A 17453-nucleotide genomic window follows, 5' to 3' on the forward strand; every position below is an offset into this window, starting at 1 on the left:
GACCTGATCTCTCTGTAGGGTGGCTTTTATCTAGCTGAACACTCTACAGGGTGATTTGTTTGTAGCTGAACACTCTAAAGGGTAATTTATTTGCAGCTGAACTCTATGCAGGGTGATTTGTTTGTATCTACAGGATGGTTTCTTTGTAGCTGGTCTCTACAAGGTGACTTGTTTCTAGCTGATCTCTCTACAAGGTGACTTCTCCTACTACAGGGTGACTTGTATCTGTAGCTGAACTATCTACACAATGATGATCTGTTTGTAGCTGATATCTCTACAGGGTGATTTGTTTGTAACTGAATTCTCTACTGGATGACTTACATATAGCTGATCTCTGTATAGGATAACTAGTTTCTAGTTGAACTCTCTACAGAGTGGGTTCTTTGTTGCTGAACTCTCTACAAGGTGACTTCTTCTAGCTGACCTCTCTATAGGGTAACCTGATGTCTCTGCAGGGTGACGTTTATCTTGCTGAACGCTCTACAGGGTGATTTGTTTGTATCAAAACTATCTATAGGGTGATTTTTTTATACCTGAATTTTCTACAGGGTGATTTGTTTGTAGCTGAACTCTCTACAGGGTGATCTGATCTCTCTACAAGGGGTGATGTGTTTGTAACTGATACCTCTATGGGTAGATTTGTTTGTAAGTGAACTCTCTACAAGGTGATTTGTTTGTAGCTGATTTCTCTACAGGGTAATTTGTTTGTAGCTTAACTCTCTACAAGGTGATTTGTTTGTAGCTGAACTCCCTACAGGGTGATGTGTTTCTAGCTGATCTCTCTACAGGATGATTTTTATGTAGCTGAACTCTCTACAGGGTGATTTGTTTGTAGCTGATCTCTCTACAGGGTGATGTGTTTGTAACTGAAGTCTCTACGGTGTGATTTGCTTGTAACTGAATTCCCTATATTGTGTCTAGTGTCTATATAGCTGGTCTCTCTACAGGTTGATTTTTTGGAGCTGAATTCTCTACAGGGTGATTTGTTTGTAGCTGATCTCTCTACAGGGTGATTGTTTGTAGCTGATCTCTCTACAGGGTGATTTGGTTGTAGCTGATCTCTCTACAGTGGGTGATTTGTTTGTAACGGAAATCTCTACAGGTTGATTTGTTTGTAGCTGAAGTCTCTACACGGTGTTTTGTTTGTAGCTGATCTCTCTACAGGTTGATTTGTTTGTAGCTGAACTCTCTACAGGGTGATTTGTTTGTAGCTGATCTCTCTACAGGGTGATTGTTGGAGCTGATCTCTCTACAGGGTGATTTGGTTGTAGCTGATCTCTCTACAGTGGGTGATTTGTTTGTAATTGAAATCTCTACAGGTTGATTTGTTTGTAGCTGAACTCACTGCAAGGTGCTTTGCTTGTAGCTGATCTCTCTACAGGGTAATTTGTTTGTAGCTGAACTCACTACAAGGTTATTTGTTTGTATAGCTGATCTCTCTACAGGGTGATTTGCTTGTAACCGAATTCCCTATAATATTGTGTCTATAGTGTCTATATAGCTGATCTCTCTACAGGTTGATTTTTTTGTAGCTGAACTCTCTACAGGGTGATTTGTTTGTAGCTGAACTCTCTACAGGATTGTTTCTTTGTCACTGAACTCTCTACAAGGTGACTTGCTTCTAGCTGATCTCTCTACAGGGTGACTTGTATAGCTGAACTCTCTACAGGGTGATCTGTTTATAGCTGAATTTCCTACAGGGTGATTTGTTTGTAGCTGAAATCTCTTGTTTCAAACTGATTTCACTGTAGGGTAACTTGTTTGTAGCTGAACTCTCTACAGGATGGTTTCTTTGTAGCTGAACTCTCTACAGAGTGATTGTTTTTTGTAGCTGAACTCTACATAGGGTGATTTGTATGTACCTGAACTTTCTACAGAGTGATTTGTTTATAGCTGAACAATCTGCAGGGTGATTTGTTTGTAGTTGATCTCTCTACAAGGTTTCTTTGTAGCTGAGATCTCTACAGGGCAAATTCTTCTATCTGAGCTCTCTCTTGTTTCTAGCTGTTCTATCTACAGAGTAACTTGTTTGTATAGCTGAACTCTTTACAGGTGGCTTTTTGGTTGCTGAACTCTCTACACTGTGACTTGTTTGTAGCAAAATTCTCTACAGAGCGACTTGTATGTAGCTGAATTCTCTACAGAGTGACTTACTTGTAGCTGAACATTGTATAAACTATAAAGTGACTTGTCTGTAGCTGAAATCTCTACAGGGTTATTTGTTTGCAGCTGGTCTCTATAGGTTAACTTGTTTGTATAAATGAACTCTGTACAGGGTAGTTTCTTTGTAGCTGAACTCTCTCCACAGTGACTTGTTTGTAGTTGAACTCTCTAGAGAGTGTAGCCGAACTCTCCACAGGGCGCATGACTTGTTTATAGCTGAACTCTCTTCAGTGTGACTTGTAATGTTCTGATTCTTCTGAATCTCTACAGCGATATATCTGTAGCTGAACTCTCTATAGGGTGACTTGCTTCTTGCTGAACTGTCTATAAGATTAACTGTTTGCAGCTGAACTCCCTACAGAATAACTTGCAATGTAATGAAAGTCTATAATGGAGTAAATATATTAGCTGAATGCTCTATTAGGGTGACTGTTCTATTAGAGTATCTCGATCTCGCATATGTTGCACGTAGTTGGCTTTGGAATCATAACTCAGTGGTTTGTAATCCGATTCTTCTGTACTACTGCATGGACTTTCTATGATAATTATTCCAGCTACACATCGATTTTCAGCTCACTGCTCTAAGCGGTTTGCCTAGTAGGCGTAAAAACTAATAGTTTTTTTATTCATAAAAATCGATTGCGTAATTGTGACACAGGTTGGGTTTTGTGGCATATCTCGATGGCCTTTAACTGGATTCCTTTCAAACCACAAAAAGGCACTCCTACGATAGTTACTCCATCTACGTAGCAATGTTTAGCTCATTCCTTCAAGCGGTTTACCCTGTGGGTGTGACAGACCTTCGACCTTATTTTACACAAATAATCGGTCATAACTCCGTGAACGTTTATCAGATTCCTACCAAACTTGGTACTGAGATTCGCCTTAATGAGCCCTTTAAGTGTGCCAAATTTCAGCCCGATTGGAGCAAGAATTCGTGTTTTATGGCGGATTTTGCAAAGTGTGCGAAAAGAAGAAGTAGAAGAAAAAATGAATAAACCCAAACTTTGGCCACTTGTATCTCGGAAATGGATGGAGCGATTTTCTTCAAATTTGGAATGTGGACTCCCCTACCTAGCCGGCACTTCTGTAGCAACTTTGGTTTCAATCGGATAAGGAATCACGGAGTTACAGAGGTGTGAAAATCGCGTTTACTTTCTTCCTGTAAATATACTCACGGTGTGGCGCGCAGGCCTCTTGAGCCGCACGACACACTATCGTGTGTCTTGATATATATATCTAATCAAAAACAGCCAAGCTGTGAAAAAAGGAGTGCGGCCCTTGAAAAGGCTACGGTGAAAAAAGATGTGAAATCCAAGGTGGCGGCCAAGAAATGGCTGTGATGGTAGGGTAATGGTAAAAATTTTAATAGCGAAAATTCAGGTGAATTTGGTGCCGCTTGGTCAATTGGCACAAAATTCACCGGAATTGTCGTTATTAAAATTTTTACCATTAACCTACCATCACAGCCATTTCTTGGCCGCCACCTTGGATTTCACATCTTTTTTCACCATAGCCTTTTCAAGGGCCGCACTCCTTTTTTTACAGCTTGGCTGTTTTTGATTAGATTTCACTTCTCTTTGTATTTGTATACCCCATAGCCGGCCTATGGCCAGCTTTGGGACTTTTTAACCTATATATTTTTCTTTACCACAGAAAAAAGAAAAAGATGAAGCAGATTTTATAAATACTTTAACTCATTCTGATTTTATCAGTAAATGTACAAATTATATATATAATGCATATATCAAGAGTTCATTATATTATGAACTCTTGCATATATTTATTACATGTCAATTAATCCCCACAGGATAATTTGCAGCTGATCTCTCTACTGGGTGACTTGAAATGTAGCTGAACTCTCTACAGGGTGATCTGCTTGTATGTAGATGAGCTCTTTACAGGATTCTCTCTACAGGGTGACTTGACTCTAGCTGAACTCTCTGCAGGGCTATCTGTTTGTAGTTGAATTCTTTACAGGGCGATGTGTTTGCAGCTGAACTCTCTACAAGGTAACTTCTTCTAGCTGATCTGTCTACAGGGTGACTGTTTCTAGCTGGTCTCTCTACAGGGTGATTTGTTTGCAGCTGAACTCTCTACATGGTGGTTGCTTTAATTTGTAACTGAACTCTCTAAAAGGTGACTTCTTATAGCTGAACTCTCTACAGGGTGATCTTTTCATAGCTGAACTCTCTACAGGATGATTTGTTTGCAGCTGAACTCTCTACATGATGATTTCTTTGTAGCTGAACTCTCTACAGGGTGATTTGTTTGTAGCTGAAATCCCTACAGGTGATTTGTTTGTAGCTGAACTCTCTACAAGGTGATACTTCTAGGTGATCTCTCTACAGGATGACTTGTTTCTAACTGAACTCTCAACAGGGTGATCTGTTCATAGCTGAACTTTCTACTGGATGATTTGTTTGCAGCTGAACTCTCTACATGGTGGTTTCTTTGTAGTTGAACTCTCTACAATGTGACTTCTTCTAGCTAAACTCTCTACAGGGTGACTTGTTTCTAGCTGATCTCTCTACAGTGTGACTTGTTTCTAGCTGAACTCTCTACAGGTGATTTGTTTGCAGCTGAACTCTCTACATGGTGGTTTCTTTGTAGCTGAACTCTCTACAAGGTAACTTCTTCTAGCTGATATTTTTACAGGGCATATTTGTTTGTACATAGCTGAGTTCTCTACAGGGTGATTTGTTTGCAGCTGAACTCTCTACATGAGAGTTTCATTGTAGCTGAACTCTCTACAATGTGACTTCTTCTAGCTGAACTCTCTACAAGGTAACTTCTTCTAGCTGATATTTTTACAGGGCACATGTGCTTGTAGCTGAGTTCTCTACAGGGTGATTTGTTTGCAGCTGAACTCTCTACAATGTGACTTCTTCTAGCTGAACTCTCTACAGGGTGACTTGTTTCTAGCTGATCTCTCTACAGGGTGACTTGTTTCTAGCGGAACTCTCTACAGGTGATGTGTTTGCAGCTGAACTCTCTACATGGTGGTTTCTTTGTAGCTGAACTCTCTACAAGGTAACTTCTTCTAGCTGAGTTCTCTACAGGGTGTTTGTTTGCAGCTGAATTCTCTACGTGGTGGTTTCTTTATAGCTGAACTCTCTACAAGGTGACTTCTTCTAGCTGATCTCTCTACAGGGTGATTTGTTTGTAGCTGAACTCTCTACAGGTGATTTGTTTGTAGCTGAACTCTCTACAAGGTGATACTTCTAGGTGATCTCTCTACAGGATGACTTGTTTCTAACTGAACTCTCAACAGGGTGATCTGTTCATAGCTGAACTTTCTACTGGGTGATTTGTTTGCAGCTGAACTCTCTACATGGTGGTTTCTTTGTAGCTGAACTCTCTACAAGTTAATTTCTTCTAGCTGAACTCTCTACAAGGTGACTTGTTTTCTAGCTGATCTCTCTACAGGGTGACTTGTTTCTAGCTGAACTCTCTACAGGTGATTTGTTTGTAGCTGAACTCTCTACATGATGGTTTTGTTGTAGCTGAACTCTCTACAAGGTAACTTCTTCTAGCTGATCTTTTTACAGGGCATATTTGTTTGTAGCTGAGTTCTCTACAGGGTGATTTGTTTGCAGCTGAACTCTCTACATGGGAGTTTCATTGTAACTGAACTCTCTACAATGTGACTTCTTCTAGCTGAACTCTCTACAGGGTGACTTGTTTCTAGATGATCTCTCTACAGGGTGACTTGTTTCTAGCTGAACTCTCTACAGGGGATTTGTTTGCAGCTGAACTCTCTACAAAGTAACTTCTTCTACCTGATCTTTCTACAGGGTGATTTGTTTGTAGCTGAATTCTCTACAGGGTGATTTATTTGCAGCTGAACTCTCTACAAGGTGACTTCTTCTAGCTGAACTCTCTACAGAGTGATTGATTTTTTTTTGCAGCTGAACTCTCTACACGGTGGTTGCTTTGTAGCTAAACTCTCTACAGGATGATTTGTTTGCAGCTGAACTCTCTACATGATGATTTCATTGTAGCTGAACTCTCTACATGGTAGTTTCTTTGTAGCTGAACTCTCTACAATGTGACTTCTTCTAGCTGAACTCTCTACAGGGTGACTTGTTTCTAGCTGATCTCTCTACAGGGTGACTTGTTTCTAGCTGAACTCTCTACAGGGGATTTGTTTGCAGCTGAACTCTCTACAAGGTAACTTCTTCTACCTGATCTTTCTACAGGGTGATTTGTTTGTAGCTGAATTCTATACAGGGTGACTTGTTTCTAGCTGATCTCTCTACAGAGTGACTTGTTCCTGCTGAACTCTCTACAGGTGATTTGTTTGCAGCGAACTCTCGTACATGATGGTTTCTTTGTAGCTGAACTCTCTACAAGGTTACTTGATCTCTCTACAACATGACTTGTTTCTAACTGAACTCTCTACAGTGTGATCTGTTCATAGCGGAACTTTCTACTGGGTGATTTGTTTGTAGCTGAACACTTTGCATGATTGTTTCTTTGTAACTGAACTCTCTACAAGGTAACTTCTTCTAGCTGATCTCTCTACAGGGTGACTGGTTTGAGCTGAACTCTCTACATGATGGTTTCTTTGTAGCTGAACTCTCTATTAGGTACCTTCTTCTGGCTGATCTGACTACAGGGTGACTTGTTTATAACTGAATTCCCTACAGAATAATTTGCAATGTAATATAATTGAGTAAATTATAAATGCAGCTGAATGCTTAATTAGGGTGACTGTTCTATTAGAGTATCTCGATCTCGCATTTGCTACACGTAGTTGCTTTTCGAATCATAACTCAGTGGTTTGTAATCCGATTCTTCTGTACTACTGCAAGGACTTTCTATGATGATTATTCCAGCTACATACTGATTTTCAGCTCATTGCTCTAAGCGGTTTTCCTGGTAGATACGAAAACTAATAGTTTTTTATTCATAAAAATCGATTGCGTAATTTTGACACAGGTAGGGTTTTGGGTCATATCTCCGTGGTCTTTATCCCGATTCCTTTCAAACCACAAAAAGGCACTCCTACGATGGTTGCTCCATCTACATATCAATTTTCAACTGATTCCTCAAAGGACTTTACCCTGTAGGCGTGACAGACCTTCGACCTTATTTTACGCAAATAATCGGTCATAACTCCGTGAATGTTCATCGGATTCCTACCAAAGTTGGTACACAGATCCGCCTTAATGAGCCCTTTAAATGTGCCAAATGTCAGCCCGATCCGAGCACGCATTCGTGTTTTATGGCAGATTTTGCGAATGTGCGAAATGAAGAAGTAGAAGAAGAAAAAAACGAAGAAATTAAAACGAAATTTTGTTCGCTTGTATCTCGGAAATGGCTGGAGCGATTGCCTTCAAATTTGGTGTGTAGACTCCCTTTACTGGCCGGCACCTCTCTAGCAAATTTGGTTCCAATCGGATAAGGGATCACAGAGCTACATAGGTGTGAAAATTGCGTTTTCTTTCTTCCTGTTAATATACTCACGGGTGGCACGCCGGCTTCTTGGGCCGCACAACACACTACCGTGTGTCTTGATATATATATATATATATATATATATATGACTTAGCAATGTATTCTTCTGTGATGTATCTGATTAAATTATTTCTGGTACAACAAGGAGCCCACACATGAAATGGAAATTACAGCACAAGTGCTGAAGGTCTGTAGGTCACCTGGTTCTACATCTTTAAACAGGCTGTAGGACCAGGTGTCCACAGACCTTCAGCACTTGTACTATAAAGCCTTGTCCATTTCGTTCTACAGTGTACATGTGTTAAAAACAACAACAACATAAACAGAAGTCACGATTGTTAAGAACTGCAGATGAAATCCTGGATTCCAGGCTGTGTGGCTCCTCAGGCACCTGCCTAGACTGCAAGCTGTCTGTGGATCAAGTCATGACCTGGTCTGGGATTTTTTTCTGGATTCAGTGTAGTTTTCAGGTGACTCCCTTTGATGACTTGTGGTGACTTGTTTCTGACTCCCTGTACCACAGGCTAACCTCCCTACAGGTCCCTAGAGGGATAGTTGAACAATGATGAGGTACTTTGAAATAATAAGTCACTTTCTAGAGTTCCTATGAATACAATACATACATGAAATTGACAAGGAGAAAAAATCCTGACCACCTGGCAGACTCCTGTAAGCATTCAAGTGTAAATTGGATGATGCAGGGTCAGGGCTGTCCAGTTCCAGTCATGGATTTTTTCTCCTTCCTGCACCTTTTCAAACATCATCTTTAAATAGGCTATAGAACCAGGTGTCCTACAGACCTTCAACACTTGTGCTAAAACTTTAATAAATAAATAAATAAATATAAGTACACTGTGTGTTAATTAGTATAGTAACTATGATCTAGCTAGATATTTCTACCTATTGTTTTGATACACCAGGGATTCTTTCCTTGTACAAGTATAAGAAAAAATTAGGAATTTTAAACTAGAGTAGGGATCAACTAGATTATAGTGCACCAATAAAAAGTATTGAAACAAGCTTGAGTTGGTATATTATGACAGCAACACAAAAAGAAGTGCACCATTAAAAAGTATTGAAATAAGCTTGAGTTGGTATATTATGACTGCAAATTATTGTAACACAAAAGAAGTGAATATCCACACTGTACTGTGGAGTTTCCATAATTGAAATGCAAAGTAGGGATATTCTTGTGTTACAGTAATTATTTTGCTGTCACAATATACCAACTCAAGCTTGTTTCAGTACTTCCTAATTTTTCTTATACTTGTTTCTGTTCTTTTATTATTATTATTATTATTACTAGGACCGCGTCACATACAACCAAGTACATACACCAACGTGACAGCCCCCCAGTGAGGCTATTAGGTGGTGAAGGCATGATCCCCAAATCATCTTAATATGTCACAGTAGTGACAGATATAACACAATAGTGGCATCGTAACTAAAGGCCACCAGTAGCTAAGTGCCAGTACATCATTGGTGTGGTAATGGCACAGTGATGTGTACAAAGTATATGTATACAAAACATACAGGAGAGAACTATACATTATTGCAGTATTGTATGCAGCAATACATTATAGGCAACATCACCAGATAAAAATTATTAGCCAATATACAGCACTGTATATCAACATCAACTAGAGCTGAGTAAGGTTCATCAGTGATGTAGCAATGGCACAGCGATGGGTGGCACACTATAGTTGTGCATACACAACTTTCAGGAGATAGCTACACAATGCTGTAGGAGTATGCAAGCCAGATGAACCAGATAAAGGAAGACAGCCAAGCCAGCCAGAGCCTAGTAGCTACGCCAGGTGAAGGCAAAAAAGATTAAGCACGTATTGAATTGCCTGACACCAACACAAAGGAAGTTCGCCATGCCAGCTGCACAAGACAAGATTGTTTACTTGTATTTTATATGTACTTGTATTGTAAAGAGCGTGGCATATGTTTTAATGTTTTCTTGTATTGTTTATTTATGTGAATGAATCCACTGGCAGCTGGCATGGAGACTTGAAATGTTGCAAACATAAAAACTTACTTGTAATCTTCTTGTTTACACAAGTGGCTTCTGGCTCTCCTGCACGGGCATCGCTAATCTTCTCCTTCCCGCAATGTGTAAATAATTAAGCAAGGGTGTGGTACTGGGCGTTATATAGAATTACACGTATGGTCAAGTCATCAGCACGAACAGGAGCGACAATTATACGTTTGTGCCTTCATTCACAGGCGAATCTATCCCCGGTTAGTTCATGTCTCTAGGCCTCGTAGTTTTCTCAAACATTAATTATTAATTAATTATTTACTTATTTATGACGTAATTTTAACCGCGTTTCGTATTATTCTTACTACTTGGTTGTATAATTAACACTTTACAGTGACCAGCACTGAAGGTCTACAGCAACATGTGCTGCAGCCTTAGGATTACCTAACCTAATTTCAAGGACTTAGACTTAATGACTTATAGCTGGAAAGGTGTAACAAAAAAGCTGCCAAAGTAAGGAAAAAAGTCCCTCCAACCCCAGGATTTGAACTGCAGGTCACCTAATGTCTAGTCGGGGCCACACTCAGTCTTCCTCCAGGAGGGATGGATTTTCTTCCTTAAACCTAAAGTATTTATTATTAACACTTTACAGTGACCAGCACTGAAGGTCTACAGCAACATGTGCTGCAGCCTTGTTATAGAACTGGTGATCAATCTACGTGACTAGTTTGTTTCATAAAGATGATTTGATGTAGCTATGGGAAGTCAATCAAAGAAGACGCCATGAATTCTTTTTTGTAGAACATAAACTGTAGTTTTGCACATAGATTTTTTTCATAAGTATTATATAGAATAGTTATAACTATTACTTAACAAAAGATAAAGTCAGTCAAATGAGCTAATCCTACCCTCTGCACAAACAAGGTCAATAGCTGCAGACTCTTTAAAGCTAAAGTGATGGTAGGAAGATCTAGAACCTCTCAAACAAGTGATGGCTGCACGAAGTAGTGAAAAACTCAGTTTACATCTTAACCAGTGCAGCGTCATGCTGTAAGACTGTCCATTTTTTTCTGACAGCAGAGTGGCTATTCTCTTGTACACTACTGTGGCCAGGGGTCCCATGCCTCCAGTACATGAAAACACTAAGGGAGAGAATGTCCCATGCTCCACCTCACGGATCCTTTCTTCATATTTCCTCTTCTTCTCTAGCTCCGCACGCCTGTAACACTGGGGTAAAGACACTGAACAGTGTGTGGGAGCAAAAGGATTAAACACCTTTACATCAAAGTATGCCTTCTGACCGCGTTCCCAAAAACCATTGGCCCCATCCTCAACATTAGCTGATCTATACTGAAAAGATTCTCCTGAGAGTGGCTGTAAGGATGGTTCAACTTCAACACTATGACATAGCTCAGTTAATAATCCAGCAGTAATGTCTCGAAGCTCGTTATGACGGACTATAGGGAGACCACCACAGGGACAACAAAGGGCATGCTCAACAGAGAATAGCTTGCCACACACACAATTGGAAGGCAATAGTGGTGGTCGCCAGCCATATCGAAGACACAAGGCGTCACGAAAAGCACCTTTGTGTAAACAAAAACCATGGTCAAATAAAGGTAGAGCAGCCACCCAGCTAGAGGAGCCCTTTTCAGAAGATAACATGATCGATCTATGTAATGATGGTGATAGCACAGGTAGCAGAGCATCACGGGAGTTGATGATAGACTGGTGATGCGTATCCAAAATTGTTCTCCTTGCCTCAATCTGTGAAGACAACACCTCAACTGAGTAAGCATGAGACTGCTGTATAATAAGGTGAACTAGAGGAGTGGTAACCCTAACGGAAGCAGCATACTGAAATAATGAGTAATTGACAGGATCGACAACCCCCAGACCTCCCAGTCTGGTTGGCAGAGCAAACAAGTTTCGTTCAATATCACTAAACGATGGTTGACCAGTCAAGTTGGGCAAAAATCTACAACGAATGGTTTCTTCTAGGGGAGTTAAAAAAGGTTGAATATTAGGAGTGCATAAATTCCATTTGCCTATAAATCCATGTGTAAATGCAGCAAATGCAGCTTGAGGATGGGTAACAGAGATGTCTGACAGCTGCTGCAACTCTTTGATCCAAGATGTTACTTGTTTCTCTACATAGATTGGTATACTGATATTCTGCAACAACTGATTTAATTGATTTATATGTCTTATATGGTTTAAGACAAGTGTACAGGAAATAAATAAGCGACCTAGATGCAGGGGTACCAAACTTTAAAGCAGCTGGAGCTCTGGCAAGGCAAATACACACACGCGCGCATGCACACACACCCACACACACACGCACATACATCAATTATTACATTAAATTAATCAGATCTGACAGATCCCACTGATAGGAGCGAGCACTGAAAATTCTGTCAGTATGAGCAGAATATTGCAATTCTGGCAGCTTGATCAAACAATGGCTTAATAATAACTTGTATGCACGAGATAGGTTGGTCAGCATCTCAGGTGTATGCCCTGAGCAACCAATCTCAATTGTAACAAGCTGGGCATACAGACCAGTACATCAGTGTTTATAGAATGAAATAGATTAGTACAAAGAACTTACACTGTAAAGCAGCGCAAAATGGTGCCAACTAATCAGCACAAAACGGTGCCAACTAATCAGTACGTCTCTGCTCTACTTTGCTAAGAGTGAGTTTTTATCCACCCCAGCGTTGTCTGTAACAGTTAGTTGAACTCAGACACACGATACTAATCAGCACATGCCTGTTCTGCTTTGCTAAGAATGAGTTATTACAGTGGTTTCAGTACTTCTTCTGCAATTTTTGTACGAAAGGCGTAGTGTGACTGCGCATGCATGTGTGCTATAACTGATTGTTCTTGGAGTGAAATAACCCACGCTAAAATCTCTGACAGTGAAATCATAGTGTACACAGAAGCCTGTTGCCTGATTTGAATACCCACCACCATTATAATGCCAGATACACTGCCTATAAAAACATGCATGCATACGCAACCACTCGTTCGAATTGCAAGAAGTGTTGAAACCGCTGTATCATCTGGAACAGACAGTTAAACCCAAACACACGAGAAACAAACAATTAACAGTGTTCATAGAATAAATACCTTAGTACAACTTACACGGACAGCAAGGCAGTTCATTAATGAGAAACACAAGCAATTGAACCATGCCAACTAATCAGCATGTGCTTATTCTACTTTACTAAAAACAAGTTCTTGTCCTCCACCCGTCGTCTGTAGCAGTCAGTTGAACACAAACACATGAGAAGCAAATGTGTTCATGGAATGAAATACCTTAGTACAAAGAACTTACATAGCAAAGCAGTGCATTAATAAATGCAAGCAATTAAACTGTGCCAACAAATCGACACTTACCTGTTCTTTGCTAAGAACAAATTCTTATCCTCCACCCATTGTCTGTAGCAGTCAGTTGAACACAAACAAATGAAAAACAAACAATTAACAGTGTTCATAGAATGAAATACCTTAGTACAAAGAACTTACACAGCAAAACAGTGTGTTAAGAAACGCAAGCAATTAAACTGTGCCAACTAATCAGCATGTGCCTGTTCTACTTCGCTAAGAGTGAGTTCCTATCCTCCACCTGTTGTCTGGAACAATCAGTTGAACTCAAACACACGAGAAACAAATGTACCAGCCAGCACAGAAAGTCCAGCAGCACGTACTAAATAAATTATTAGCACTAATGTATTATCACAAATAAATGAACACCTTGCGATGTCAGCGAAAAGAACTGGGTACAAAGAAAAGTCCATGATGCATTGTACATACTACAGTTGGTGAAAAGGCACATCTTGGGACGAAGCGACGTCGAACAGTGAAGAAATCAAGCCCGTAGCTATACCCATTGTCGAGTTATGCTTGGCTGAAGGTATCAGTTAGTCAGAATAGAATTCTGTTAAATAGAAATTCCATAGAAACTCTTTGGAAGGGTTTGAGGTTAATGTGAAGACATTTTTTGGGCTTGGCTGTGCCTAACCAATACCGCCAAGTTGTGAAGAGAAATTGAGGCAGGTTTTAGGGTGATATTTTGGGCTGGAAAAGCCCAGTTCTGCACGATCCCTACTATACAGTACTACCATACTGTATGATACTATCCCCATTATTGGGAACTTGTGTTATGGGGGAGAGGGTTGTAGAGTGTTTCTTTACACATACACTGTACAAGACTATATGTAAACAAATGGTTTCAACCATCATTAGATGTTTGTGGTATGTTTTCTTCAATAATAGTGTGACAAATATACCTTGTGGAATGCCAAGTTGTTTCCTACCTTTTCAAGTAGAAAAGACTCAGCAAATTATGCTATTAAAATGATTGGAGTACTCAGAGGAGCATATCAAGGTAGACTGATATACATTAATGTCTATACACTTTACAATTTAATTGCGTATGCAGTATGCTCTTTTTAATTTAATTGCATATGCAGTATGCTCAGTCTGTGTTTTCTGATAATATCTGGGTGCCACAGTTTACACACATGTATAATAAGCATTAATTCATTCCACTATGGTTGTATGCTATGTGCTTGCACTTTATCAAATTTTGATCACTTGAGTTAAAATGTCATGTTGTTTACATGTGATAGACTATAGTCAGCTGTTGTTTCATTTGCATCCTCAATGTTTTATAATGCATTATGGTTTTTCTGTTTTAGGTGCTCTACCGAAGTCAAATGGATTTAAAGTGGCACTCTGTGATATGCTAAAGCACAAATCTGTGAAACAGCTCCTTGATGATCACAAACATCTTAAATTACTTATTCATTAGTACAAATGTTATACTTTACAAGTTTAGTGCTCAGATTGTAGTATAGTTACTTTAGCATTAAAGCTGTACATGTGCTTCCATTGTTGCCATTTTGCTATGAGACAGCAAATATATTACAGGACACCTTGCTGTATCATCATGAAGTTCTCATCATTAACCCTTGGAGCAAACAAAGGCCTACCCCAGTATATCATGAAGATATGGCTACACTTACCGGTAATATGTTCTCCAGTATTGCAATATGCAAAATTTATTGCAAATAGCTGAAATAAGATTAATTTACAAGTTGCACTACTATGCATATTACTTGCTAAGTTTTTCACTTGTGTGGCAACCTGTAGACTAATGTAAGAAAATCATTTCATTTACATAGAGTAAGTGCTGGTGTTATGAAATGGCAGGTATTATGGGACAGCTTGCTGTATTGTCACGATTTTCTTATCATTAACACTTGTTATGTAGTGAGCATGCTGTGAAAATATGGGCTATGATACATTCTCCAGTATTACACATTAATTGAAAAAATGGGCCTATAACTGAAATTATGAGACAAATCTTAAATTGCACATTATGTACTGCTATATGTATGTGCGCATTATAAGTTTTTTTGGTTGTGTGAACACGATGGTAATCTGGGAATGTAAGTAATGCCATTAGTTAATTAAATTTCAAATAATTTATTAGTTGGAATTCAGTAAGTTCATAATCTTCTGGCAGCTAAAATGACACATTAAAGGGGTGTGGCTTAGATATTTTACAACAATTTCAAATATCAGTGAGCTGAAAATATTGTTTTTGTCCTTATTTGATGCAGTAAACTACACTTAGTGTATGGTGTCTCAACTCAGTACTGCAAATATCCCATAATTGGCTGATTGGGTGTGTCTTAATTATATACTTGCTACTGGCAATAAAATGATTTTTAAAGAATTTATGCCAGCAGTAGCGACTAACTACATCTCAAGTTGCAACACTGGGTGATTTCCTCTTGCTTTTATAAAGGTTAAACATGTGTGTCTAGTGACCCCATAGTTGGGTCATTGACCATGCCATGTCCTGAGTCCACTGTGTATTATTCTGCTCTTGAGGATCTTGATGATTATCAAGATAGGTACATTATATTTACCTTAAATTTGAAAGTCTGAAACTTGTTTCCCATGGATTTAAATTTTCGTGTCTCATAACTGCAGAATCAGCAAATGCGGGATTGTATATTGAAGAGGGTTGACTTAAACTTAATTTTTATACCAATATGTTGTGTGCCAGTATTTGATGTAAACTACATTTTAGTGTCAGGCGTTTCTGTGCAGGCAAGGTACTCAGTTATCAGTGTTGGGAAAGTTACTTTGTAAAACTAGTTACATATTACATATTACTTGCAACTGAACTATTTAGTTACAGTTACATATTACCCATAAAATAAGTAACTGTAATAATATTATATTACTTTGTGTCCACAGCCTTAAGCTGTCAAGTGTGAAACTACCACCTTATCACGTGACACGATTGCGTTGTTGGACAATGTACAAATCTTGGTTATAAGTAAGAAGCTAGTGAATAAGCTTCATTCATTAGGCCTCGTTGCTTCGTTGTGGTTAGGCGTTACTCAGAGGATTACTAACGAGATCAGTAACGAAAAAAGTAATAATAATATTACGTAATATTAGACTCGTTACAGTAATTATATTACTTAGGTAACGCGTTACATTTGGCGGAGTAAAGTATCTCGTTATATTACCTGTTATCGTTTACTTTGTTACCACAAAAGTAATAATATTACGTAACGTGTTACATAAGTAACGCGTTACTCCCAACACTGTCAGTTACCGGGGTTTTCAAGTCCGTTGTCCTATTATAATTGCGCATGCGCTAAAAACCTACTAACCGAAGGGCCATTCACTGGTGATAAAGGAGTCACAACAACACAGTGAGTAATAGTTTTACCACATTTACAATCATCCATCATAATAGGGCACATACAGTTACCTGATCTCACTTGAATCTGCCATTTCTTTGCACTGCTAAGCGCATGCGCCAAAATACATAGGACAACGGACTTGAAAATCCCGGTACTGCGGTTTTCCACGTTCTTGCAATGCAAAGCGTCATGCGCTAATAATGTGTCAGCATGCGCAGTTCTTTAAATACACCTGTAATAATCTGTGGCTGTCGAGTTGTATGTGTAGGCATACTTGAAGTCTTGTGAGTCAGTAGTTGTCACTGAAAATCCGCTGTTGTACTGCGGTTTTCCAAGTTCTTGCAATGCAAAGCGTCATGCGCTATACAAGCATGTGGTGCGCAGTTGTTCAACAGCGGATTTTCAGTGACGATTACCGACTCACAGGACTTTAGGCATGCCTACGCATACAACTCGACAGCCACAGAACATTACAGGTGTATTCAAAGAACTGCGCATACTGACACAATATTAGCGCATGACGCTTTGCATTGCAAGGACATGGAAAACCGCAGTACTGCGGTTTTCCAAGTTCTTGCAATGTAAAGCGTCATGCGCTAATAATGTGTCAGTATGCGCAGTTCTTTAAATACACCTGTAATATTCTGTGGCTGTCGAGTTGTATGCGTAGGCATGTTTGAAGTCCTGTGAGTCAGTAGTTGTCACTGAAAATCCACTGTTGAACAACTGCACACGTACATGCTTGTATAGCGCATGACGCTTTGCATTGTAAGAACTTGGAAAACCGCAGTACTAGTCTCGTGTGGTCCAGTTGGCATGACCAGACTGCTTTTTCTTGTGCCCAGACCCCACCCACTGTGCTACTCAACGCAGTGGGAGGGATCTGGGCACGAGACTATTTCTCCCAAGGCGCTTATCGATTAGAAATTATAAGCCTTATAATTTCCAATCGATAAGCGCCATGGGAGAAAACAACTCGTGCTCGTGCTCTACGCGTGCCCAGTCGCGGCTCACGCTAATAGCGCGGGCCCCGGCTGGGCTCGAGAGTACAACCAGCTCTATGCATACTCCAATAATTTTTCTATCATTAAGCGCCTGCGCGG

General features: G+C 39.6%; 1 protein-coding gene across 1 annotated transcript in view; it reads left to right on the forward strand.

Moving 5' to 3' along the window:
- Positions 1 to 14532, forward strand: part of LOC136254492 (fucose-1-phosphate guanylyltransferase-like) — a 48564-nt gene extending 34032 nt beyond the window's left edge. The window contains exons 17-18 of the mRNA XM_066047193.1: positions 13895 to 14006; positions 14320 to 14532. Of these exons, the coding sequence (XP_065903265.1) occupies positions 13895 to 14006; positions 14320 to 14432 (225 nt within the window). The 3' untranslated portion in view covers positions 14433 to 14532. The remainder of the gene's footprint in view (positions 1 to 13894; positions 14007 to 14319) is intronic.
- The last annotated feature ends 2921 nt before the right edge of the window (positions 14533 to 17453 follow it).

Source organism: Dysidea avara, chromosome 4 (genome assembly GCF_963678975.1).
Source record: "Dysidea avara chromosome 4, odDysAvar1.4, whole genome shotgun sequence".
NCBI lineage: Eukaryota > Metazoa > Porifera > Demospongiae > Dictyoceratida > Dysideidae > Dysidea > Dysidea avara.